The 27,265-nt window shown below is 47.5% G+C and overlaps 2 protein-coding genes across 9 annotated transcripts in view; both read left to right on the top strand.

Annotated features, from left to right (window-relative positions):
• PIGQ (phosphatidylinositol glycan anchor biosynthesis class Q) overlaps window positions 1-22,945 on the top strand; it is a 39,022-nt gene extending 16,077 nt beyond the window's left edge. For 6 of the 8 annotated variants that reach the window (XM_080387376.1, XM_080387375.1, XM_080387374.1 and 3 more), the window contains exons 5-11: window positions 2,466-2,592; window positions 3,581-3,734; window positions 6,285-6,396; window positions 8,263-8,343; window positions 9,361-9,475; window positions 13,282-13,343; window positions 17,680-22,945. In XM_080387376.1, coding sequence (XP_080243502.1) covers window positions 2,466-2,592; window positions 3,581-3,734; window positions 6,285-6,396; window positions 8,263-8,343; window positions 9,361-9,475; window positions 13,282-13,343; window positions 17,680-17,832 — 804 coding nt within the window. In that variant the 3' untranslated portion in view covers window positions 17,833-22,945. Of the gene's footprint in view, window positions 1-2,465; window positions 2,593-3,580; window positions 3,735-6,284; window positions 6,397-8,262; window positions 8,344-9,360; window positions 9,476-13,281; window positions 13,344-16,956; window positions 17,162-17,679 lie in introns of all 8 variants that reach the window. The other 2 variants (XR_013928108.1, XR_013928109.1) reach the window with 2 other exon arrangements.
• Window positions 22,946-23,033: 88 nt separating this feature from the next.
• Window positions 23,034-27,265, top strand: part of RAB40C (RAB40C, member RAS oncogene family) — a 35,335-nt gene continuing 31,103 nt past the window's right edge. The window contains exon 1 of the mRNA XM_080387429.1: window positions 23,034-24,434. Within this exon, the coding sequence (XP_080243555.1) occupies window positions 24,281-24,434 (154 nt within the window). The 5' untranslated portion in view covers window positions 23,034-24,280. The remainder of the gene's footprint in view (window positions 24,435-27,265) is intronic.

Here is a 27,265-nt window from a genome sequence, read left to right as displayed (position 1 = left end):
CCTCACAGCTCCTACCCTCCTCTTTCCTTTCAATCCCACTAGGCTTCCCAATGGTTGTCCTTTAGTTTGCCTTCCACAAGACAGCCTTCTTTCAGAAATACCTGATTCAAGGTGCTACGTTTGTCTTTCACCTCTTTCATCCTTGCTGATGTCTCTTTTTCTTAAGCTGTAATCTCTCTGAAACAGTTAAATATTTATCATAGATCGTGCCTCCAAAAATGTTACTGGGACTTGGAGATAATTGGACGTAAATTCCTATTCAATCACATTCTGCTAATCCGTAAGCACAACAAGCAGAGAGGTCACTTCCTGGAAAATATTCTTAGATGACATTTTGTAAAATAGTATAACTTATAGCCCCAAACGCCTGCACCAGACACAGGGCAGATGTGTCTGGCAGGGAGTGCTTTGACTCTGCTTGCTGACTTGCACTAGATGCTCCGCTCAGGATGTTTGCAGTGAGCTTCCCGGTGCCCACCTGCAGTGTGCTGTGTGTCCTCCTCCATCAATGCCACATCACCATTAGATCCTCTGCATATGGAGACTAGAAAGAAAGAAAGAAACCAGTAAGGAAAATATTTCCACAGCGATCTCATCTAAACCATGTTAGCTTTAGTCTCCAGCCTGGCCGTGTCCTCACAACCCTTTATGAAACACTTTCATTTCACTTTTATCTTATTTATTAATACTGGCCACATTCGGTATTCATGACTGCAACAGGAGAATTGGACTCCCAGTCACCTTGCTATTGAACAGTCCTAAAATATCTGGCTGGAAAACAACCTGCAAGGTTATGCCTTAGAACTATATTTTGAAATGCCTTGCCCAGCTAAATAACAGCAAGCTAGGGCACCTTCCCAGAGCTGCGTGTCCCTGTCAGAATTCAGTAGCAGCTCTGGGACTGGCAGCCTCCAGAAGTATTCAGTGCTGAAAAACAGCCTTGCTGAAGGACTGCTTTCAAGCATTTAAATATTTCATTAAAATCCCCAAATGCTTTTTCTAAGGTACCAGTCCAACACTTTAAATATTAAAACCAGTCTATTTATAAAGGAGCTAACACTTCTCAGCCACAGAGGTAAGATCCATGGCTTCAAATCGGTTCTGACTTGCAGTGAGACAGAGGGAAAATGAAGGAAATGAAAGAGCAATCCTTTTGGATAAGTTGAAGATGGAGCCATTAATTTTGCCACTACACTAAAAGTAAATGTTTACAAACTCATCTCGCAAGGATCCTCTTGGTTAATAAATAAAATGGATTCGTTCCTTGGAAATAATTTCCCCTTGTGGAGATTATCCATATGAGTGAGGGGGAAAGTAGGCTACAGTGCATCAGCTCTTCATTCTTCTACGTGGGCACAATTTGCAGTGCAGTTTGCTTGCATGGACCTGGCCAAGAGGGATTTTCAGAGGCAGAAGGCTTTTACTCACAATCTCTGTTCGTGTAGGACAGTGTGAGAGGTCACTTCTTCCATGTATGTTCCCCACCTCTTTGTTGGAGGTTACCATTCTCAGCTGCCTCAGTTCAGTCTGGTAAATGGACTTCACTGCTGGTTTCAGCTCGGGTGAGTAGGTCAGGTGCAAACTACTGAGGAGCAAAGCCACCCCATCTTTTGCCCTTGTCGGCTGCAGGGAGGACCTCTGGCAGAGTAGTGGGGTAGAGACAGAAAGTCAGTAAATAATGTCAGCCTGGGATTAAATCACCAGAAATTGTGAGTCAAAGCCCTTAATGATTTGGGGATGAGCTCCATTAGTCTTTTCTCTCAATAATTCAGATGGCTTCTTTTTGACTGGGATCTCTCCACAAAGCCTGCAGAGAGACACGATGGTGGTAGGCAAGGTCAGTGCTACACAGCACGGTTACCTTGCCAAGTACACCACAGCATATCAAGAAAGTTTGTTCATGTATGAACTACATTTTTATAATTGTGTTATTTATATAATGGTGTTTTCCACTCTGCTGTAAACACATACAGGTTATTTGTTTGTAAAAATTCACTTTTTGTGCCCATGAGTGCACTGCCATCTTCCCCCTTTTAAAATCCTGGCAGCCTTCCCCATAGTTAGATTACTTGCTCAGTTTTGGCTTTTCAGTCAACTGTCTAAAGAAGTTGATTTGTGCACCAGCATTTGCCATTTATTTCAAGGGCTCTCATTGCACCAAGGAGTCATACGGTGCAAGTCTGCCAGGGCTGGCCACGATCAAACACTAGGGTTCTGTTCCCAGCACTGAGACCACTTAAGCAGTTCAGCTTCCTCAGCTTTGGATTCACTAAAGAGTCAATAAAGGTGCGTTTCTGATTTAACTAGGTGTCTGTAAAGTAGTTGTTTGGACTTTTTTTTTTTTCCCCATTAGATTGAAGGGTGTGTTAAGAATACTTGGGGGGGGCAGCACGTACAGTGCACAGGACCCATTCTGTGCAGTCGCAGTCTTTTAACTCAGGTGTCTTGCTTCCATGTGTTTGTAGAACGTAGCTGAAGAGCTCCAGGACCTGCTCCAGTGGCTAATGGGAGCGCCAGCTGGACTGAAAATGAACCGAGCTTTGGATCAGGTTTTGGGCCGCTTCTTCCTTTACCACATCCATCTTTGGATTAGTAAGTGCAATTGTTTAATTTCTCAGCCTCCCTTTTCATTTCTTTCCTCCCGAGTGTTTAATGTTTGCCTAGAGGTGAATAATGAATCAAAATGCATTACTACAAGTACAAACTTGTCTGTGAGTCTTCCTGCTGTGGGAACTCAAGCCCACATGAGGAAGTCATGCATATTAAATAAAGTATTGATGCTTTGCAAGAAGTGCAAATCACAGCGGAGCTTACTTGCTTGATGCCATTAGTGGTGGGTGTCCAAGGGAAGGCTTTAGGCCTTACGTAGGGTTTCGTAGTCTTTCCATGTAAGAGGCAGCTGACAGGATAGCGATGAGAAGCATGCTCTCGGGATGCAAATCCCAACCCTGTCCTATTGCTGACTTCAGTTCAGTGCAATTTTTTACTTCAAGTCCCTCCTTGAAATAACACACCCCTGCTGTCCTTGATAAGTGTCTTGATGAAGGAGTACAGTCATGATGGACATCCTTAGTTATTATACTGATATACTTTGCTCACCAATTAAGTTTGGTCTTGTTTCTGTGACTTTGCTCCGCTGTAGTGATGAAAGAGGCTGTTTGCCTCCACACTTTTTATTTTACAAAAGCCATGAGGGGTGGCTTTTGTGGGAACAGCAAGAAAAGAAAAAGAAAAAAGTTGCAGTAAAGGTTGAGGTGTGCAGCTAAAAGTGTAATTAGGAACTTGGGCACAAATCTAGAAAAGCAAATCACATGCGAAGCGAGATGACTGCTCTGTTCAAACTAAGCATGTCCCCCGCTTCCTCCCAGAGCTGCTACACCTGCACAGAAACCTGGGGTGAAAGAGAATTTTTGCCCTCCTAAACAGAAGATGGCATCTAAAGGAATTTTCCAGTTTTACTTCCATGTTTCGGGGGCTATGATTTCTGGAGCAATGTTCTAGGGTGGGGCGAATCGGTCTTTTGAAAGTGTTAAGGGGAAGGTGCCTCGGTCAAATACTGACACTCTGCAATGTCCACTAGGCTACATTCACCTGATGTCCCCTTTCATTGAGATGATCCTTTGGTATGTCGGTCTGTCAGCTTGTCTGGGCCTGACCATGGCTCTCTGCATCCTCTCTGACATCATTGCACTTCTGACCTTCCACATCTACTGCTTCTATGTCTACGGAGCCAGGTGGGTTTAGCTTTCTAGGCTGTGTCTTGGGTATGTTTGGGGGGAAGGGCCACTGAACACTCAGGCCGTGTCTTGAATTCGTGGAGCATTCAATCCTGGTGTAGTTCTCTTGAATTCACAGTTTAGCCAGCAATTAATTTATTTCATGCATGTAGAAGTGATGGCCACAGCAGTACAAGCAACCTCTCTTTCAGTTCTCCTGCATTAAAGTATTTATTTATTGTGGTAGTGACCTGGAAAAATAAAACTACATGACAGGCAGGGGACGAGAAAGCAGTTCACCCCATCCCTTTGTTTCAACCTTATAGTACTCCCTTTGTTTCAACTCTATAGTACTCTTTTCAGTTGCCCTCTGTCCTGTAGTTTTGAGGGGAAGTGGAGGAAAGGGGAGCCCTTGTACTTCTGGAGAAGCCCCAAAGCCCCTGCCTCTGCCCTGCTTCAGAGGTTCTTGTCTGCATCGTGGAGTGCAGGTGCAGGTTTGGGGTTACGGCATGGCTCTGACACCATCCTGGTGCCATTGTCTGGACCTAGTGGAGAGCCCCATTGCCTGAGAGCTGGGCAGAGGCTCTGAGGGAGTGTGTGGGTGTGCAGGGGGCTTTGGCGCATGTCCAGGGCATGTCAGAGTTGCTGTGCAAATGATGCCCACCAATGTGTTCTGTTCCTGCCCTCCACTAACACATGCTGCAGCAAGGAGTCACACAGGCCACTGGAGAATATCTGCTCTTGCAAGGAGATGAGAGACAACCTAACAAATGAAGGAACTTTTGGCTTATAAAGTACAGAATGGTCATCGTTCCTCCCCAGGCTGTGAGCAGAGGGCTTTACATTGCAAACAACAGAACAGTAGAACTTTAGTTATGGGTAGTTTAGGGAACAGTTAGAAATATTGAGATAAATCTATGAATTCGGTCTGTTGTGAGCATAGGCCTTATACCCAAAATCAGTAATGGGGAGTCTTTTCCCAACACCTAATTACTGGAATTTCTGTTCTGGTCTGTGGGGAATGGCCTTGCTCCTTCTAATTGTGCAGAGACTGGAAATAGGAAAAACATTTTCTCAGCTGATTGCTTTTCCCTTGTGAGCTGCAGGGAGTCAGTCTACCTGTCTCAGCTGGTGGTTAGAAGTACAGAGCAGCTATAGTGTTATCTTGCCAGTGGCACCAAAGTGCCCCTGCTGTGCCAGAATCCCCCTGTGGAGAGTCAGGAAGGGATAGCTGTCACCCACATCAACATAGCCACCACAACACCTTGCGTTCCTGCAGCTGGGGGAAGAATTTGCTGGTTCAGGTGCTGTTGAAGCCTGAGATCCCCTTCTGAAACAAACCGCACAGTGAAACGAGAGCGGGCATGTGTGTGCAGGCAGCCGGGGAAGGTGGGGCAGGTGCTACATCAGGAACACCATCGCTTGGTGTCATGTCAGGGTGTGTGTGGGAGTGTGTGGTCTTAGTCAGAACCATGGGGCAAGTGTGTACCAGCAACCTGGACGAGTTGTCCAGGGCACCCTCCTACCTAGGAGTTAGTGCACTGAGCTGTGCCTGCCAGTCTGGGGACACCCTGCCAGTTTTTTGAAGCAGTTGCTCTTCCTCAAACCACATTATTCTTTTGGATAAGACTCCTTGCCTCTGTTTTCACAACACTGCCTTGAAATCTGAGCAGTCTCCACACCCTAACTAGGCTGGTTAACCAGTCTGGCTTTTGTAGATCAGGCTTTCTCAGGCTCTGTTCTGCACCACAGATTGCCCGTGTCCCCTTTCTTTACATCCCTGTGTGCTGGACACTGCTGCCCAGGGCTCATTGTGCCTCCATCCCAGGGGCTCTTGCTTCCTCATCCTTATTCTATAGCTGTGTCTGTTCCCCACCCCTTATCACCCCAAGCTTCTCTCACCATTGCCATTTTTCTGGGAGGGAAGTAGCTCCAAGTGTCATTGCATCAAGTTATGAAAGTCCAAGGAAAGGATGCAGTAGGGGCCACCAGCCATTTCGTTGATCTCTTCCCCCACTCTTCAGGATGTTGGAAGCTGTGGGCTACTAACGAAGGTGCAGGGTCTCCAGTCCCCCCCCTTGTTTCTCTGTGCTGAGGAGGCAAAGCTGAATTGCATTGCCTCAGGTGTGAGGGGTAAGACCTTTGCCGCTGGCTGCGTGGAAGGGCTGTGCGGTCAGGGGAACAGGGCAGGTCTGAACTGAAGAGGCAGAGCCGAGCTCGGGGCAATAAGCTTGCTGCTGCTTTTGCTGTAGGGAAGGTGGTGGCATGGAGCTGGCAATTGGTGCTGCTCATAGGGGACACCCCATCAGGAGCCTTGCCGCAGCCCTGGCCCACGGCATGGCCACTGCCCACCAGTGGCCCAGAGCTGTCTGCGGTAGCCTCCTTTGCCCGTGCCAGGGGCCAGCCCAAATACAAGACTGAGCAATTGGTATTTTTTCTGCATCGTTCTCAAGTTGATTTCTTTTGTCACTCTGAGCGAGTGGGTGCAGGGGTGTAATGCTGACAGCTGTTTTGTGTTGAAGCTTGGGAGCTCGCAGCTCTGACGCACAGCATCTTCTCTTCACTCAGGCTCTACTGCCTGAAGATTTATGGCCTGTCATCTCTCTGGCGCTTGTTCCGTGGGAAGAAGTGGAACGTCCTCCGGCAGCGGGTGGATTCCTGCTCCTATGACTTGGACCAGGTAGTACTGTATGCCAGGGGCTTGCCACAGGACGCTGCCCATGGGCACTACAATCCTACTCTGCTTTAGCCAAGACTAAGAGAGAAGCCATGGGAGGCTTTGCAGTACCCAGAACAAACGCATGCTCCAGCACTCTGTGTCTGTGGCTCTTAGAACCGAATGCTTGGACTCTGCTGCTCTGCGGCACCCCTTCACTTCTCTGCATGCTCTGCTGAGCACCTCCAAGGCACCCTGGTGAACTGCAGTGGGTGCTGCAGGTGCTCGCAGCTCCTGGAGCATGGGAGTGGGTATGGGGGGAGGAAGGCAGTTTAAAGAGTGGTGCCCAGCAGTGTTGCCACAGTAACAGACGTGCCAGCGTTTCTATTAAAAGGCCCTGTTTCATTCAGGTTCTGCTGGAGCCTGGCCCACACATTCTCTCTCAAGCAGCAGAGGCAGGTTTTTTGTCAAATGCTGTAAGCTCTTTGTAATTTCTGAAATGCCAAGCGAAAAGTTCGGCAGAGCCTGAACTGCTCCACGCTGGTGGTAGCAAACATGACTAAAATAATATGACAATATTTGGTAACTTCCAGGGCCAGTGCCTCTCTCTCTCCATTACAGCAGATAACCTTGAGCTTCTTACACCACAGTGGAGGAGCTATTTTTCTGTTTCTTTAGTGATTAAAAGCCTCTGTGCCAGGAAGAGGGTTTGCATCAGGGCTTGGTCCCTGTGTACATTGAGGAGAATTGGTTTGGCACTTCAGGCTTCATCCTGCTGCTCTGGAGGCCAGTGGGAATTAGGTTGTTGGCCTGGGAGGGAATAGACATTCAAAGCAGACCTTAAAAGACTTTTGGAGATGTTAAGCAACTGCAGTGGAGTGACAGAGGAGGGAAGAAACAACTGCTGTGAAGAGAATGGATTGGGTTATGATCTATTTCAGGTTACATACATCAAACTGGGATGTTGATCCACCTCTGTGACATGGCTGTCTGTGTTATTTTCTTTCATAATATACCGTGGCCATGATCTCTTTTTTGCAGAAATGGCAGTGCCCTGTGTTCCTGTGGCCTCTCTGTTTTGGAAGCAGTGACTGAAAATTGTAGAGTCAGGTCCTTGTTTGTCATAAATCTGCATTTCTCCCAGTTGGAATTAGTCAGACTTAGGCCAGCTGGGCCGGCCCAGAATAAAAATAACTTTTTCTGTGGGCAGTGGAGCTAATGACACCTGCTTTCCTATGGATTTTTCTCCTTCATCCTCTGAATATTGCTCCCCCCACGCCAGTGACTCCAGCTTCTTTCTCTCTCCTGGTTTCCCACTGAGCAAGAGGCAGAAGTCCTGTGGCTGGACCGACCAGCCAGCTGCTACCGCTGGGAATGTTTATTAAACAAATTTTGTCAGCTTTTCACCAGGTGCCTCTTTGCTAAAAGAAGAAGCAACAGAAATACTTCTCTACAAAATTCCCTACCAAATTTCTGCTGCTTTGTACCCTTCCACATTTTTATGGTAAAAACTGACCAATAGCTCTAAAACTTATGGTAATAGGGATTGGACAAGTGGCATGATCGTGTAAGTCTTGTTTCCTAAGGAAGCTGGCCTAAAATAGGAAATCTTGAATATTGTCTGGAAAGGAAAAAATGCTGTCAGGATCCAGCTTATTTATCTTTCCAAACATACTCCTATAATAGGGAGCCTTCTAAAAAGGCCCAGTGAGAGAAGTAGTACTGAAAATATTCAAGGCAACGGCATCATTCACATAGGGAATAAAAAAAACCCCACCACATTAAGGAGTCTTGCAAACTTCCATTGTCTCACAGTATCCTATTATTTTATTTTGGTTTGTTTTACCATTGCTCTGCTAACCATTGTTTTTTGTTTCTTTTTTCCCCTAGTTATTTATTGGCACTCTGCTGTTTACAATCCTGCTGTTCCTCCTGCCTACAACTGCGCTGTATTATTTGGTGTTTACCCTGGTAAGGTTTAACCCTTGAAGCTAGTCGTATACTGTCTTCTGAGATAATAAAAAAAGGTTTCCAAGGCATTTACTGTCATCCACAATATAATATTTGTCTGGGTGTCCCAGGAAGGGTTCTCACACAGCCCATGTAGGCCAAGCAAGCGGAATTCAGGATATGTGTTTGTGTTTCTCCAAAGGGAATTTCCAGAAAATCTTGGTCAGCGGGACAAGCTGTTCCCCTCTCTTTCACTCAGAACTCTTTTTTTTTTTATCATTCCATCCCATGTCTGGGGTGATGGCCCTTCTGGTTAGATCCAGAACTTTTTTTTTTTTTTCTCCAGGAAATTAACTTACTGTGTTAAATGCTTTCAGCCGGACTTTGTCAGAGGGTTTGACTTTTTTTATTTTTCTTTTCTTCCCCCAATATGACCAGTCCTCTCTGGGGCCTGCCTGGAACAAAATTTTCCACAGAGAGTGGCCATCACATGGTTTCAGCATCTCTTTTTTTGAGCCCTCTCTTCTCAGATGAGCTTGGCAGCAAAAATAAATGCAGTCTGACAAAAGGAGGTGCTTTGATCAGGGGACAGAAAACACTGAGCAAGAAGCTCATTTCTGACTGCTTTGCTCTTGCTTAGGTGCTCTGCATGGGATTTCTTCAGGCAGAAATAAGAGACTTCAGCTCACTGTTGGAGAGAGAAAAATTTACATTCACTGATACGCCGTGATGGAGTTTAGTGGAAGTGGAAGCCTGACTTCTCCTTTTTAGACTGCAACCACTGAAAACAAAATAGCTGTCACATCTTTGTGGGTCACAGCCTCTGCAACCGTAGGAGGTTTATTTCAGTTACACCCTTAAGCTAAGATTGTCAGGGAATGTCACGCAGGGTCTGGATGCTCAGCACTTCTAGACATCAAAAGCACTTTAGGAGGCTTTAGCTTAGCACACGACAATGTCAGATTGGAGATCAGCACGTGAATTTGCAAATGTTGCATTTCCTGTTCAAGATTTTCTTATTAAACCGTTTCTTTGTAGCTCCGTTTGCTGGTGGTGATTGTGCAAGGCCTGATACACTTGCTGGTTGACCTGATTGACTCTCTGCCTCTTTATTCAATCATCCTTCGGCTCTGCAGATCCTACAGGCTCGCAGGTAAGAACTTCAGCGCTGCACATGCAGAAGTTCAAGGATTTTGCATTATGCACTTAATATTGATTCAATGGGTAGCGTCTGAATGGAAAGATGATGGGGGCAGGGGCAGGCAGGAAAGAACCCAAGGCTCAAGTCATGCAGTTGAGCATGTCCGTACTGTTAACCAGTTCCTGCAAGGAGCAGGATGAGGATGTCAATGGAAAGAAATGTGATGCTGAAACAGAATCAGGAGTGCAAAAAAAAGGCAACTAAAAGTGCCATCCAAACAAGCACTGTATAATGAGTTCATCTTTTGATTCCAGCTCTAGAGTACCAAGTCAGGTAAAACTTCTGAGAGTTAAACAAGCTCTTAACCTTGGGGGTTTGGGCTCTGAAACAAGCCAAATGACAAAAATTACAAAACTAGTTAGAAAATCTGCTGTTTCAAAGGGCTGGATCCACAGTGGCTGTGAATCAATGGAACTGCTTCAGTCCTGTGCTGACTTGACTAACCAAACTCTTGACCTGAGGTGTTTGGATTCATTTCTGAGCTCTGGGCAGATTTCAGATAATTGTTCTCTTTTTGCAACTAATCTGTCACCGTTTTGAAACAAGTCATTGTTTTTCCAGTTTTGGTAACCATCAACCATGGTTGGCACCAGAGTAAAGGGTCATTTTGGAACGGGTCTAACTGTCAACACCTATGGTTAATCTAGTTAAAATCAAGCATGTCTAAGTTATTCTCTCCCATCCATTTAAAGGGAATGCAGCAGGAATTTAAAATTTAATAAAGAGTTTGATCGTCACTAAACCCAGGCTAGTCATCAAATGCAAAGGAAGCTTGAGGCAACCCATAACAGCTTTGTCTGGTGGAGCGGTGCCAGGCTCAGTTTTGGGGAGGTATAGCTAAGCCACGTTACCAACTCTTGCTTTTCCGTGTGTGCCTTCAGCAGGTTCCTATGAATTTCCTGGCAGAAACTTCTTAACCTCTCAGGGCTGTCTTTGGAGAGCAGGAGATGCTGCTGAAGAAAACTGACTGAGGAAACAGCAGGTCATAGGGCAGAAGAAAATCTTGTTGCTGCTGAGAGATGTAAAGCCATATATTCCCATCACTCTTAGATTACTTCTTCTCAGTTTTGTTCAGCCAGCTACCTACTGCAGGGTAAATAAGCCTTCACCCAGGCAGAGGACTGTTTTCTCAATTGAGTTTGTTACCTGACTTTGTTTGTTTGTTTGCTTCTCTTAAACATTTTAAGAAAGAGAACGCTGCAATGCCATGCTGCTTGCTAGATGAAGAGGCATCTCGGAGAATTTCTGCAGCCCATGTTCCTGTCCCAATGCAAAAAAATGTCATTGCAGTGGTAACAGATGGAGCAGTTGAATCAAATTCAAAGGACTTCGGAGAGTACACATCACTTGATGTCCTCACTGCTTAGGTTTTGCCTCCCTTTTCAGACTCAGAACTTGGATAAGACATCCTCTGGCATATGTTACGGCAGCTGATTTTACAGGCACCATCAAGATAGTTCTACCAACATGAATGGATAGCTTTTCCTGTCAGCAAGGGGTTAGTGTAGTGTTTAAGTTCAATTCAGTTCAGTTGTGGCATCTGGCCTCCAAGTTCTTTGACGCAGTTTCTGAATTGACACAACATTACACTGATGAAGCCTGGGCCAGGATAGGTGAATGATCCACCCACACACCCAAAACAAAGTCTGTATTTTCTTTCCACACATCTGGAGTGAAATACTTCAGACTTTAAAAAGCCTTTTGCACGTATATCGAAGTTGATGTCCTGTGTGCAGAAGTTCTGTCCACCCAGTGCTGGGTCGAGGGATGCCACCTTGGCTGGGATGGGTACACTGTGATGTCGATTTGTAGTGTGAAGTAAGGTATAGCAGCGAGGTTCAGGGGTCTCAGACTCTGCCCACACACAAGTTACCAACATGCTGTTTGATCATGAACAGGTCAGTTCATTTTCTCTGTACTTATTTCCCCTTTGCTTGATACTCACAGCACAAACTTTGGGGCAAGTTTTGTCATGGTTCTGTAAGACCTGTCGTGGTGGTGTCTCCATGAGTACTGGAATACAGACAAGCAGTGAGCTTGCTTTAGTGTGCTGTCATGTGAAAGAAAGCAAATGGGTTCATGTCCTGACCTCTCTTGTGCCATCGATGGTGCCTGTGTACAGAAAAAGCAGAACCCTACTAGCCAACTCCAGAGCTGAATCACGGAATTTTTTCGGGCTCTTTTCTGCTAGAGTGATCTGCAGTAGACCAAGCCTTCCAGCTTTTTCTGTGAAGTGAATTGCTCAGACTCCTGAGCACTGTAGTAATCTATAGATCATTCTAAAATAAATTTGTAGTCCTTTTGTGCATAAGTTTTCTTAGAAGTTTAAGACTTTTGAACAGTTAAATAGTCTAATTAAAAGATTGTTGGCTTGCATCTATAGAAGAGAAGTGTGTGGCCATGACCTACAGAAGCAGCATTTTCTGATCTAATGGACTGTTCCTAGGGTAAGACTCAAGAGTGCTTGACCATGTATCTGAAACTTCAGTGCCTGCTTGTTCCTGTTTCTCTCTGACAAATTGCCTGCCTGAAAAGTAGTTCCTGGAATGACTTAGACTGCTTCTTCTTAGCCAAAACTCAATGAATCATGTTAAACACTTTTTGTCATCCAGCACATTTGCTTATTGAGGCCCAGAAGACTCAAACATCTTTTTGAAGCCATTGGGGAAGCCCATGTTTAATCAGCAAAATGTAGATTAATCCCTCCTGTCCTGTACAGAAAAGGCTTTATGATTTGGGGAAAGAGTTTAAACCAGAGGTCTATGCTAGACAAGAGTGTGCTCTCCCAGGAGTAAACTATAATTCTAATTAATTCAAAGCTTGAACAAAAAGACCAAATGTTTTGGCTTTTAAATGTGCTCGGGTCACATAAATACTGTAGTGGTGGGCTTAAGCAGGTGAAGAATTTTATTTCTATTTGTACTTCTGAGCCACTCTTTGATCTGTGGCAGATTACTTCATTACTCTTGCTTCATCTTCTTACCTGTAGAAAGGAATAATGGGGGCACACTTGGCTGGTTTTATTTCTGTGATTTGAGGTGATTCGAGGTCTTTCAAAGAAAAATGCTTCTCTAGTCCTAGTTGTTACCTTTGTTGGAAACATTGCATTAGGTCTTTATGTGCACTATGTCACCGTTGGAATCCAGCATCTTTCTTTACAGTGTTGGGAATGTAGCAAATCCAAGAGGAAATATAAAAGTGGCAGGTTTGATGGGGTTTGTAGTACGTTAAAAACATATGAATGCTGGGATTAATAGGCAGCGATTGCTTTAAAATACTTTAATGCCTCTAGGCCAGCCACTTTCCTCCCTTATTCTGAAAGGGGGAGAGATTTGCACGTGTGCTGTATCCACATGAGCACAAATTAAAGGTGAGTTCTGCTTGCTGTTAACATGGAGTTCCCATTCTGATGGAAGTTTGGGAAAAGAGAAAGATTCTTCCAATCCTTTTGTCATTATCGGGTCAGTCTGCCTGATTTCTAGGCTTTGTGCTTGCTTTAGGACTGTGTTTTCAAGCTGGAAGTCAGAGGGCTGGCGGCTGCTTTTAGTGGAGCTAAGAGAAACACATTGTCATCGTGCTTAAAACCACTATAGAGAGAATCTGTGCTTCCTGTTGAAAATGTGTAAGGGTTCATAAATCACAAAAGGTTGAAGACTCCGTTTCTAGGAAATCAGTGCTCAGCCAACAGAGCTGAGCAGCACGTGGCACGGTCTTTTCTCCAAGCGTGGATCTGATTTCCTTGTTTTGTTTCTTTTCAGCTGGTGTGAAGTTCAGAGTCCTTGAGCAGCAGGATGGAAAACCTCTTCGACTCCTCATGCAGGTAGGCACGTGTGCCCTTCTTGATGTTTTCAGCTGCAGGCTTCCCTTCGGACTGACCCCAGGGTCCTTCTGTTTTCTGTAGCAATTCTCAAACTGGTCCCACCAAAAGGCCCCACTTAAATTTCAGCTGTAAAATGCTGAAACAAGGGAAATACCTTTCACATTGCGATGAGTGGCTGCTGCTTCTGTTCTTTCTAATATCCTGCTTGAGTCCTCAGTTTAGAGAAAATACAGTGTCCTGTATGGTGTGAACTGAAATGGGAAAGACAGGCGAAACATGGAGCTCTGTTACTTGTGGAATTAAGGCTTCGTGTCATTATCACCTCACTTCCTGGCTCTGTGCAACCTCACCTTAATAACTGTGGGACACTGAGAGAAGCAAAAGAAGGCAGTTAAACCATCCAGAATGAAGGACTAGTAAAAGGTCTTCCCTGTCAGATGTGGTGAAAAGCCTTAGCTGCTCCGTGATGCTGGCAAGGTGATTGTGTGGGTGAGACAAGAAGGAAGGGCCTCCTGTTATTCTCCTGAGTTGCTCTGGCAAGGTGTATAGGAAAAGCTTACCTGTGCTTTTGTAACCTCGCATTTCTATGCTCTGTTGTCAGAGATACTAAAGGAACATTTTTTTCTGGAAAGAAATGATGTAATGGTAGCAGTGAAGTTCTCTGTTATGCTTTCAGGAATGATTGTGAAATTTCCATTTCCATGACTTTGTGCAAGTACTGCCATATCACAGGGTCGCTTTTCTTGCTCTTTGCATCCTAGGAGGAGAGTCTGCAAGTGGCGTACAGAATTTATGAAAAACACTTGGGTGCTAAGAGAGTGTGTGGGAAGGAATTGACTGTGGCTTTCCAGTTCTTTTGCTTTTTCCATCACCGGTCCAGCCCCAGCCCTATTTCAGCAGAGTTCAAATTAGCACAGAATCAGCACACCAGCTAGCAGCAATTCATAAGAGAATCCCTTAAACAGATGTCTTCTAGGGCAAAACTAGCATTTCCTAAGCATACTGTTCCCAGTTCCTGTCTTTTGGTAGGGCAGTGGTATAAGGACCAAAATCTGTCATTTTCTGTGACCAGAGGACTCCATAAAAAGGAAACCAGACAGCAGAGATGGGGCACAGGTGCTGCTGGGTGGAGAATTCGTCATCAGTGTGTTTATGAGATGGTAGATTGCTTCTCCAGAGGAGAAAGATCACGCCTTAGAGAGCAGAGTCATTGGGTCATATGGATATGATGGATTTTCCTTGGACCACTGCAGAAAGATCCTTTTGCTATCTAGAATATAGCATAAGTCATCATATCAAGAGGTGGAAGTGCTTTAGCGGATATCTCTTTTGACCTTCTGTTCAAATAATAATGAGCAGAGAGTCAGTAAAGGCACTTTGCTCTTTGTGCTGGTGGAAATGGAAAATGGGCTTGTGTCAGAAATCCTGCTGAATATACCACTTTCTGATAGGCCTTTTGAGAGGACAATCTAAAAAGCCTATTTTTAAGTGACGTGCTAGAATTCTTATTTATGGTCGGTGATGATATTCTTTTCTAGAAATTTGGCAGCGGCTTTGTCCCCTCACCGTATGGTAGCCCTCTGGAGCCACACTTGATGGAAGTAAAGCTTTATGCATATAACTATGCCCAGAATAATTTAAGCTATAGGTGACTGATACATTCACAGCTGTCCTTTGGGGCACTGGTAATGGATTAGAAACCAGTAATGCTGGTTTTGAGCGTTCGCGTTCAGCTTGTGGTTCAGCCAAGTGATTATTTTTTATTTTTAAGATAGTGTCACTGGAATGCAAATTCCAGACTCAGGCAAGCAGAGGGTGGGGGATGATATTTCCATTCCATTTGTTACTTAATTTTCTTCTTTCTACTAAAAAATACATAGTTCAGTGTTTTCATTACTGTTTAAAATCATTTACTTTGGTGCACAAGAAGAAATATTTCTGACATTGTGGCTCAATGATAGCTGATAGCCCAGTGAGAAGACAGGGTGAGTTTGATTCATCTGTGTGTAACTTCTGCTAGAAATGTCATCTTTCACAGCAATTGCTTTGAGAAAAGGGTTAAGCAAAAGAGGAAGGGAAAAGGGAACCGCTCCATTATGAAACAAAGGATGTCTATTATATCAGGGTATATTATAGCTTTGGACTACAGAAATTGCATAAAAGGAACTCGTATTGCCACTTCACTAATAAACGTTTGCTTTTGTTTTGCTTGTTTGTTTCCATTTATGATAGGAGAGGCAGATACATGTCTTGTTCTGGACGTAAAACCATCTCTTGTTATTTCTCAGTAGGCAAGTGTTACCGCTCGGTATCACCACTCTGCCTTGGGTTGATTTTCAACGAGAAATGTTGTGTCCAAACCTTCCAGCCCACATAGCTAATAGTCAAAGGAACATACACTGTGTATCTCCCTGGTATAGCAGCAGTTCCTATTCTCCCCCAGCATATTTTCACTTAAAACATACTGGTTTGCCTACAGCTGAGGAAATAGGCAGAAACAGTTACTCAGGTTTTACTGTTGTTTGTTTTGGGGGCAGGGCTCTTTGGTCTTTTTTTTCCCCCCCTATTTTTTCTTTTTTCTTTAGCTAACTCTCTATGACTGCAATGCGATGAGATTGGTTTTAGTCATGCAGAACATCCCATAAATGCTGTGGTCGATCCTTGGCCTTTAGGCTGTAGAATGGGTTTGAAATATGAGCTGCATGAATTTGGGTTAGACATACCTCAGGTGGTACGAGCACCGCTCTTCTGTTTCTGGTACCAATTTTGATTGTGTTAAGAACTAGCTTCCTGTGACTCTGTTTGGGATGCATTTATATCTGCTAACGAGTCAGCATCCCACAGCTGGACCACTCTGGGGCTGGCTGTTCTTTGGCTTCCCTCAGCCCGTGCAACTGCTGCCCTGGCCTTTTTCCTGAACTTCACAGGGATGCTTCTGTGTACAGGTGTTTTATCCTTCTGCCTCAACAATGTTGTGCTTCGAAAGGAATTTGACAAAGGTCTCCAGGATTAATTGTAATGAACTCATTGGTTAATCACCCTTTCCAAGAGCTCCATCTTTGCAGGCACTCTGAGTTCATCCCCCACTACTGCATGAGCACCAGACAGCTGAAGCAAACTGGTGGTACAGGCAAACTCCCAGAAAACTGGTTGTTCTTCAGTGGACAAAAGAAATATTCAGCTTTTGACAAAGTAGTGACTGTCTGCATGGGTTTTGCTGTCTCTCTCCTTTCTGTGGCTGGATTTTCTACTGTGAATTATAGTCTCCTTTCATGCAGCTGCTTGGTTGATTCCAGCATATCTGGACCCTTTCACTAGAGAAGGATATCCTTCCATTTCTCCCCACTGTCCAAGCTTCCTCTAGCTCTGTAAGTTTCACCTCGACATTTCTTGTCTGTTTTCTGAGACCCACCATTTCTGTGTCATCTCTTTACTCTTTTGGAGACAATCTATTGCTGTGCATCCTTTTCATGCATCAGATCTTGGCCAGACTGGATCAATCCTCCAGACTTCACCTATCTCTCTACCCTGGAATGAGATTTTTTACAAGGTCTAAAATCCTTCTGTCTCCGCTCGTCCAGTTAACATGTCTGTCTGCCTCCCCCATCTTCAGAAGGTCAGTACAGCAACTTTGTGACCATAATGAGAGGCCACAAGCTTCTGCAGGCAGAGACTCCAGACATGGTCATTCTTGGGATGTTGATTGAAACAAAATTTTAAAAGGTGAACTCAGCCAAGGAGACTTAAAATGGTGATGAGCAGCTCTGCGTGGCATTGTGTGCTATGCATCCCATTCTGCTAGGACTTTGTTCCACTGGGTAGGTATCAGGTGATATCGGGTGTAGCTTAAACTATAGCTGTGGGCTGAGGGCTTAGCACATTAAAGCAGCAGGGTCCTAAAATATACAGCTTGACTGGCACATTGTAGAGGAGTTCCTGAGAGTTGCAGGGCACCCCCAACGGAGTATTGCTGTCTGCAGCGAGAGCCTCCCATCCCTCCAGCCACTGCAACCTCCTAACACAATGAGGCAACAGTTCTACACCCTTGTGTAATGAGCATCACTCTCAAATCCTAGTGGTGCTTGCGTCTGCATCTCTGCTTGAAAACGATTCTAATAATACTCCCTGCCAAGCTTGATTTGCTAATGTTTCAGGATGTTGTAGAAGGCTACACAGCTTTAGCTAGCCAGAGAGGGATTCTTACACCCTGTGAGTAGCAGTATTGATGTTTTAACAGAGGCCAGTGCTATGCAAAAGTTGCACTTGCCCTCCTCAGCTGCCTGTGTTTCTTACTACAACACATTTTAATTGTTGCTATCCCTCTTTTTTCTCATAGATCAACCCTCTGTCATATAGCAGTGTGGTACAGACATACAGGCTGCCAACCTACAGCTGTTACCCTAAGGATTCCTGGACATCTCTCTGCAAGAAGCTGTTCCTTGGAGAGCTAATCTACCCTTGGAAACACAAAGGAGAGAAGCAGGACTAAAGACCGCAAAAGAGCTTGAGAGACAGTCAGGAGAACATACTGAATCCTGATGCTTTCGGACCAAAGGCATCTTAGAGCCAGCAGCTGCTAGATCCCTTTAATTAGATTTTGGTAACATGGGAGCAGCTGAATTTTTAAAGGCAAGTATTTTTAAACATTATTTTTCAACTTTCCTTTTCCCCTACACTGTGTTTGTGTAATATGCAAATGATTGTTTTTGAAGCAAAAGGTTAAATCCATCAGTGCCTCATGAAACCAGCATTTAGTGTAATCAAGGAAGAACCTCCTGAATGGTTTGATGATATATTATCTCCTTGCATGTAAGCTCAGAGGGCTGTATTAAAACAGCCCTTCAGGTGGTTCAAAGCCACAGTGATGAGGTGCGTTCTGCCAAAGGGTATTTTGGACCTTTAATGCTTCAGCCTTCAAAGCAGCTGATCAAAACCAAGGTGGAGGATCAGCTTGTAGAGTCATACACTGAAAAAACTGTACAGCGGGGTTATCTGGGATCATAGGATGTTTATTCTTTTCCTTTTGGGTGGGCTTGGATTCACTGCCGCTGTAGCACCAGAGGAGGTGTTAAGCGTACAAACAGCAGGGCTGGAGGCCCAGAAACACAGACTGTTGTACATTTGTGCATATAGGGTCTCATCTACATTTTTTCAAAAGCAAATATTGTTTTGGGGAGGGCTGAGCCCAGAGCTGACACCAAAACTGAAGTGCAGAGCGCCTAAGCCTCAGACCCCAGACTGCTCAGCTGCCCAGTGGCAGCTGAGAGCTCTGGGCTGTGCCAGGGCTCAGGGCTCCTTGCTTAGTCGCAGTGTAAGGCAAACGCACCTTTGCTGAGCCCAGCTCTGGCTGCTGGGTCTGCCAAAGGGCTGTAGCAGCCCGACTTGCTACGCAGCTCAGCCAGCTCAGGGAAGCGTGTGCCGCGCTCCCTTACAGGGTCAGTACATCGCCCTGGTCTCAGGGCCCAGGTGGGAGCCTCCTCGTGTGGGGCCTCATCTTTTGCACTTTCTGATAGTCAAGGAGCTTTAAAATCTCATATCTCAGATATGAGGCATTTAAAGCCAATTCTGTCCCTGAAACTATAGACATATTTCCCTTAGGAGAGTTTTCTCGCTTTGGATACTACCTCCACAGTGCAGCAGTGCTCAGCGTGTCGGTGTCCTGGTCTGAAGGTGTGCTTATACTGGTGTGAGTCCTCTATTCCCTGTCCTGGGGACAGTGCACAGGAGTGTGATGTCCCACTGGGTGCTTTGTTGTTGTGTAGATAATTTACATACAGTTGTTACTCCGAAGTCCGCTTTCTCCAGGCCTGCTAGCTCCTCTTGCCCCAGCTGAAACAATGATGTCGTGTCATTGTACCCTGCTGCTGTGTTGTGTGCCCAAAGTGACTGCAGTAACTGGCAGGTGAGAGCTGTGCTGGATCTGGGCCCCTCTTCCTCTGCCTGTCCAAGGAAGCGAGGATGGAGGAGGAAGAGGAGGAGGTGTTGTGGCTGCAGTGCTCGGCCCTTCTCTGGAGGGCTGCCTGTGTATTCCGGTGGGAGCAGGTGGAGGCAAGGCAAGGAGCCGTGGCCAGGTGCCCTGGGCTTTAGTAGCCTTCAGTCAGCACTTCCACTGGCAGGATAAGAGTTTCCTACCCCAGCCCTACGTCTCATCCGTGTACTTGAAGCTGTCATAGAAGAGAAGGGGATATGGCCCCACTGATTTAAGACATCCCTGCCAGCTATATTTGGGGGTTTTGTAGCTGCTAAAAGCCTCTCATGGTGCAGCCACTGCCCCTTCAGTGATAGCTTGATCAGGAGGAAATGAAGCTCTGTAGGCAGGTGCTTGTTCCAGATAATTCCTGAGCAGGCAAACACAGGAGCTGCCAAGGTCTTACAGTTTTCTTAAGGACATCAGGAAGGGAGGCAGTATTACATGGGCACTGCTACCCAAAGACTATGTCCTATGACCTCGATCCAGGGAAGAAGGGCACATCGCTGAAGAAAGCCAGCATGGCAAAAGCCCTGCTCTGCCATCTGCCACTGCAGGCTCTGGGTAGGACATCACTGGCTGCTGGAACTGGAGAGATCTTCATTCTTCTTTAATAGTATTTAAAACTCAGGTACAAATACAGTATTTCCTCTCTTGGAATATCAGCGCCCAAGTGTTTCTGTCCACTCCAGCTGTGAACAATCCAGGTTGTGATCCGTTTAGTGGATGAATGGTCAAAATAAAATTTCTGACTTCAGCTTAAGTCAGAGTCGTGGAGACCCATCCTTACCTGGCACTCAGCAGAGCAGATTTACACTTTACCTCCCTCTCATGTTTCCACTGCAGCTACTAAATGATATTCCCCCTGCTTCCTCCCACGCCTGCATAGTTTGGTTTACTAAACACTCTGAGAAACTTTATTATTTTTGGTCTCGTGAAAATAATGTTCCTAATATCCTGGCTTTTAAAATCTTTCTGTGAGACCAGACAGCTCATGATGGTCCTAATCGTGGCTGTCCTTTGGGATCAAGTGACCCGAAAGCCCCAGAGACAGCACAGAGCCATAAAAACCAGCAAATGTGGCCTTCCTATTGGGAACCTGCCAAACATATTAGATGTTCCAGTCTAGGGTCTGTTTACTAAAGGCTGATACTGACTCCAGGGATGGTGAAATGTCAAACTGAGAAAAAGCTTCTCTTCAAACCCAAGAGCCTGATTCATCCGCAACACAGAGGACCTTGAGTAGCCCAGCTGGGAAATGACAGACTCTTCTGGCTGCAGTTCTCCTGTGCCACGCAGAACTGGTGCCTGAGCTGCCTTACTGTTTCTCATACTCGGCATTCTCCTGGCCCATGATGGTATCTGAGCCTATGAGTTTCTTCTGCTGGATATCTGCCATGTCTCTCGTCTTCCTTTCCAGTCACTGCTGTGAAATAGTCTTCCCCCACCCTTTTCCGATTCTGCGCAGAGACAGTACAACAACTTTGCAGACATCCTGCTCAGGAACATTTGACCTTATGTCATCTCTCTAATTAGAAGTTGGGATCAGCATCATCTTCCACAGCAGTGCAGACTGTCCTAGCCCAGGCATTTCCTCAGGGGAGAGGCTGCTGGTGAGGCTATGGCTCTGCTTTATCCTCAGATCCGTATTATCCGTATCAGTCCTTGGATGAGAAGTAGTTAAAGATTTCAGATCTTCGCTGATTCCTACCACACATCCCTTATGGCAGTCAGCAAGCAGTCTTTGGCAGCCATCATTCAAAGACTGTAATCTTGCAGACTTTTTTTTTAATGCTGCATTTCCTTATTATTATTTCTTCCACCTTATGGTTCCCAGTGCTGGCACAACACTCAATATGCCTCTTTACATAGGCATGGGTTGTGTAAAGGAAAATGTGATTCACTATATGCAAAACCCATCCTAGATAGAAATTCTGCCTTTGAGAAATACTTTCCTTTCCTAACCAGAATAGCATGTGACAATGCTGAAAGGAAATCTCAGTAATTATGCTGCACTGAAGGCTCTGGTTATGGTTTTGGGAGTTTTCCCTGATCCTGCAGCTGGATTGTGCCTTGTTCTGCTGGCACATGTGAATATACCGTCAGGCCCACAGAAAGAGTGTTGCCCATATGTATAATCCATATGTTGACTTACACTCTTGGGAGCGTAAGGCAGGAAAATCTCCTGCTTTGTCATCATGCAGATAATGAGTTGCTTTCCTTCTGCTCTGTGCTGCCTGATCCTGCTTCCACAACACCATCTTCCTGCTGAACTCAACCCCTTAGTGATTTACTCCTTGTGCTTGGACCTGGTGATCACACCGTCACAGAATCACAAACTGGTGGAGGTTTGAAGGGGCCTCTCTAAGCTCATCTGGTCCAGCCTTCTGCTCAAGCAGGGCCACCCAAAGCTGGTTGCCCAGAACTATGTCCAGATGGTTTTTTAATATCTCTCGGGATGGAGACTCCACCATCTTGGACAGCCTGTGCCAGTGCTTGGCTGCCCTCACAGTAAAAAAGTGTTCCCTGCTCTTCAGACAGAATTTCATGTGTTTCAGTTCATGCCCATTGTCTCTTGTCCTATCATCCTGTTACACTGAGCTAGAGACACCATAACTCAAATCTTTTCAGTGAATTTGGAGATTTGCAGTCCCACATTGTCTCTGTTCCGGAGCAACCCTATTCAGGGACTGTTCAGCAGTCCCTTTGCTTTTTGGGGGGTGCCTGAGCCCTCTGTGGTTACAGATGGTTGCCTGCTCATGGAGTCAGACACCTGACCTGCTGTGTGCCAGCTTTTTTGGACCTGGTGGCAGAGAGCACTTGCTCTCCAGCCAGACTCACTGCCCGCACAGAGTGGAAGCTGCAGGGGATGCAGAGCAGACACCCCCAAGCTGGCAGTGCAAGGCCGCCTGGCTTGGGGAGCCGCCTTTGTGCGGTGGCTCTGAGGCTCTGCGTGGCTGATGGGTGGCAGCACCCTGTGAATACAGATGGGATGTGTCTGGACCTCAGCTGATCCATCCACATGACGTGAGGCCACGGGGCTTACCAAGCTAGTTCAGGAGCTTTTGGAGTGTATTCCTCTGTGCAGGATAAACATGTTCCGAGCAATCCAAACCTTACACGGGCAGCTGATCTGCCTTCCTGGATGAGAAGAGCGTGCTCATCACTTTGCATCTGGCCCACCATTTTGCGTTGGGACCAGAACAGCTTGCTGCTTGCGAGAGTCCGTCCCCTTCAACTCTCAGCTGGCAGCCCCACATCCACTACTCATCCGCATCTGGGTCTGGACCTCAGACCGAGAATGCTCAGACTTCATTGTCTCAGCAAGCTAAATAGGAGGAGGATACTGGCGATGATGAATGCTGCAGGTGACAGAAAGTAAACCCTTCATTTCCAGGCAAGCGATGAGGCCCAGGAGCAGGGGGCAGTGCTGGGTGTGCTGCTTGCCCGGGTGAAGCAGAGCCAGGGCCCTGCCCTGCTCTCCTTGCAGGGAGAGGCTGCCTGCTCGGCTCCTGTCTGCAGTGTTATTTAAGCATCTGGCATTGGGGAAATTCATGAGAACTTCACAATTGTTGTAATCAATCCTCTTATTTATAATGTTTTCTGTTTTTAAATAAAGTATTATAAAAGAATATTGAACGTCTGGTTTAATGAAGTGTGTGTGTGTGTGGGCATTTGCCTGCAAAGTTTGATGAGGAAGTTTGATGCTCTGGTTAAAAAGCACTGGTACGTTTTCTCTTTGCATTCACATAAACTACCAAGTGTTAAGCAGGGGCAAGGTGCTCACATAGCAGCAACACTGTGGTCGTTTTAAAATGTCACCATTAACACCATTTGAAGGTGACTTCCTTCCCCACCACAGCCCTGATGTAAAACGCAGCAGTCCAGCTTAGCAGTCCAGGGAACAATGCTTGGCTTAGGAGCCAGCCTTGCTCCGTGTTCACCGCGGTGCCGGTTGAGCGGACAGAAGGGCCGGGCAGAGCGATGGCGATGCCAGCCTGTGGCAGGGCTGTGCGCGGCTGGGACCAGAGAGGCTCCGCCTGTACTGGTTGCAGGTGCTCCAGCCTGAGACTTGTGGGATGGAGAGCTTTGTTCTGCTGACAGGTGTGGATTTTTTGGTTAATTAAACCTTTTAATCAGAACTTAAATGCATTTTGATTACACTAGAATAAAGACGCTGGGGAGAAAAATTGAGCTTTTCCCTCTTGTTTAACTTGACACCGAGCACCTCTGTGGCTGCCGGGGCAGCAGCTACCACCACAGGTGGGTGCCCCCCCAAGCCGGGGTGACCCCCACCCCTGGATGCCCACCCCACCCTAGGGTGACCCCATGCACCCCTGGATGCCCCTCACACCTGCGTGACCCTCATAAATGGATATCCCCTGCCTGTGCGCCCACCCGCCTGGGTGCCCCCCGCCTCGCTGTCCCATGATGCTTCGCTGCGCCGCCCGGCCCCGCAAGGCACGCCGGGACCTGTAGTCTGCGCTCGCCCCGCCCACGCCCGCCGCCCCGCCCCTGGCCCCGGGGCGAGCCCCGCCTGACGGACGTGCGGCTGGACCAATGGCGGCGGGCAGGGCGGGCCCTGGCGGCGCTGCCGGGCAGCGGGTGGGCGCGGGGAGGCGGCCCTGAGGTGGGCGGTGGGGCCGGGCCTGGCGGGGCCGATCGGGCGGCGGGGCCTGGCGGGGCCTGGCGCGGGCGGGGGCTTTGTCAGCGACGGGGGGCGCTGAGGAGCCGGCGGGGCCGGGCCGGGCTGTTTGCCACCGCCTCCGCCTCCTCCTCCTTCTCGTCCTCCTCCTCCTGCCGCCGCCGCAGGTCCGCGGCGCGGCGCTGGGCGGAAGATGCGAGGCGCGGCGGAGGGCCGGCTGTGAGCTGCGGCGGGGGGGAGCGCCCCGGCGGTGCCCGCGGAGCGGGGCCGGGCCCAGCCCCCCTCAGGCCGGCGGCGGGGCATGCGGATCGGGCCTGCTCGCCGATGAGAGGGAGGATGGGCACGCAGGGCAGCCCGGTGAAGAGCTACGATTACCTCCTCAAGTTCCTGCTGGTGGGGGACAGCGACGTGGGCAAGGGCGAGATCCTGGAGAGCCTGCAGGACGGCGCCTCCGAGTCCCCCTACGCCTACAGCAACGGTGAGCGGCCGGGCCGGGGCAGGGGCCGCTGCCCCCCGGCCACCCCCGGGAGGGCGGGCCGCCCTGGTTTGCCTTTTTCTTTTTCTCTTTGTGTGTGTGTGGGGGTTAATTACCTGGGAGCGCAGCGCGGCTGCCCGGCAGCGAGAGGCCGCGGCTGCACCTCAGCAGCGGGGGGCGGCGGGGCCGGGCCGGGGGGCGCCCGGGGGGCGCGGGTCCCGCAGCAGGGGGCGGCCGGGCCGGGCCGGGGAGCGCGGCGGGGAGCGGGGCCCTGCCCGAGCGGAGCCCGCCCCGCACCCCCAGGGCCGGGCCGGGCCCCAGGGGAGCAGCGCCTGTAACAAAAGACCGGGAGCCTGTTTCCAGGCCAGCGCCGCGCTCGCTCGGCGGCAGCCTGCAGCTCGGCTGGGCCTCCTCCTGCAAACAAACATCGAGGTTTCTCACGGAGCCCATGACAGACCATTAACTATGGTGTCACAAGACCGTAATTAAGAGCCAAGGAGTGCCGCTGTGCTATTTCCTGCATCCCCTCGCTGCAGTTAAAGCGTAACGCAGCCTGGCGGGGGGCAGGTCCTGGGGTGGTTTTCAATCTGTCATCCTTCCCCCAGCCTCCGTGCAGAATAACATCCCCCGGGGCTCGACAGAAGCGATCCAGTCCAGACCCCGTGTCACCACTGCAGCCCACCCCAGGGCTGGAGCAGGTGGTGCTTGGTTTTGCCCGTAAGCAGGAGACGGAAGGAATCGGGTGCTTCTCGACGCTCTGTGTCAAAACTGGCTGAATTCAGAGCGTAAAGGAGCGGCGCGGCTCCTGGCTGCGTGCTAGGTCCTTGGAGCTACTACCAGCTTGTAGGAGCTGATGCAAGCACGCACCTGCTCCGCAGAGATTTACGGGGAAGTGGTGACTCAGAAGTCGGGCTGCTTGTGAAATGAGAGCAGCAAATTCTGGAACTAGAAGGTTGTGGTATCATTCATCTCTTTGGGTGTCTGGCTGAGGTGGTGCGGTTTGCCTTCGAGGAGATGCTTGGCACTTTTAAGCTTCCCTGAAGAGAGTTTGTGTCTCTGAAGAACCCGCCTCATCTGGGAGCTGTAGAGCTGCTCCTTGGGGTTAGCATTTACTAAGCAGGAAGGGATGATGAGCGTAACAGGGTTGTTTTAAGTGAAGTGTTAAAGCCGGAATTGTCTTCTAATAGAAATGGTTTTGACTGTTCTTTGAAGCAGGCAGTGGAGGAGTAATAACTACAACTGCTGAGTGAGTTGATATATACACAAAACCCAAAGAACGGTGACTTTGGCTATTGCTGTGAAAGTGTTGTCTCTGTACCTTGCAGGTTTTATAACAACAAAATACCACCACCTTTCTTCCAGAAAAAGAAATCTCAGCGAACTGATATTTTCAGAACCTTCCCTCATCTTCTGTGGGCAGTTGAATCCATTCCTAATTAGAGAATTAGGTCACATACTGTGTTTTCACAGCAATGTATGCTGTGATAGTCCCTGCTTCCATTGCTTCTGCAAAGCTACACGCCTTTTGGATAATCAGACAGAGTAGCTTTGAAATCTGAGTGAGTTTGGTGCTGCTGCTAATTCTGACAGCCTTGGCAATCCAACTCCCTCTGTCTCTGGTGCAGTTGGGACCTGTGTACTGACGGGGCTTCTCTGCCAGCGTGCTTTCACTCTGCCCTGACAGAGACCGTCCCCTGTCATGAAGATTTTGTGAGCAGCTAGTGCCCAACCTCCTTTTTGACATGTGCCTAACGCTGTCCCAAAACTGCAGCAGTGGAATGTTATGTAGAGGTTCTTTCTGTAGGTCTTTTACTTGTAAATGTATCATCCTCGTCCCCTCCCAGACTCTACATCCCAATTCGAAACAATTATTGTATCATCTACTACTTGTTCGATCTGTTCAGAAAATGGAACTTGTCAGTACCGCTGTGAAATGCAATGTGTTTTAGGTTGATCTTGTGATTGGGGCATCTCATGTCGAGCTCAGGTCCCTGACCTCTGCTGGGGAGAGGTAGAGCTGTTGCGCCCACTGTCTCATTAGGGTCTGCTGCTTTTACTGTGTTGGCCAATTACAACCGTCTCCACGCAGGTTTTTTTGAAATGCAGTGTGAAATGGATTGTCCTTTTGGCTCTGCGAAGGCATACCTTTAAAAGTGAAGCTGTCTAAATGAAGCTCATTCCTGCTGCTGCTCTTCTGCTGTACACCTGGCCTCTGGAAGAGGGTTTTCTTCTCCGTGGCGTCTGGGTGTTGGAACAGCAGTCAACCAAGAGATGAGAAAGCCCTTTTTCTGTCAGCATTGCTTTGGGGAGCTGTAAGCAGCAGGCAGCCTCTGCTTGCTTGCATCCAGTATCTGAAAGCCTTGGACACAGTATGAGCTGAGTCTTTCCTAAAGCGTTGTCCATCCTCATTCAGTGTCCCTGAGCAGAAGCATCGCTTCTCAGCACAGCCTTACAGCTTGGCACCTCATTCTAAATTGGGCACATCTTAAATTAGACACCTCAGTTCCTATTGTGTATAGCAAGACCTTAGTAATGTCCTTTATTTAAACTGCTGTTAGAAATAAATCTGGTCTATATAAGTAGAGGTTACTCCCTGGGTGCTGCTGACCTTTGCAATGAGAGGTGTCAATGATGCTCCTGACCATGCTTGCACCTGAGCTGCAAGGGCACTGAATACAGAGCTTCTAGTGACATAAAACCAGCATTTTGAGAAGGAATTTGAGGTCCATTTGTCACCTGTGTGTTTCTGGGTTCATGCTCAAGTTACTGAGTGTATCAGTCTCCAGGAGCACCAGGCCAGGTGGGCTCCCTGCAGGGAGTGTTGTTTGTGTCCT

This window comes from Falco punctatus, assembly GCF_963210335.1.
Source record: "Falco punctatus genome assembly, chromosome: 4".
NCBI classification, from domain to species: domain Eukaryota; kingdom Metazoa; phylum Chordata; class Aves; order Falconiformes; family Falconidae; genus Falco; species Falco punctatus.
The sequence above is the reverse complement of the archived record's forward strand: the minus strand, read 5'-3'. Positions and strand labels throughout refer to the sequence as shown.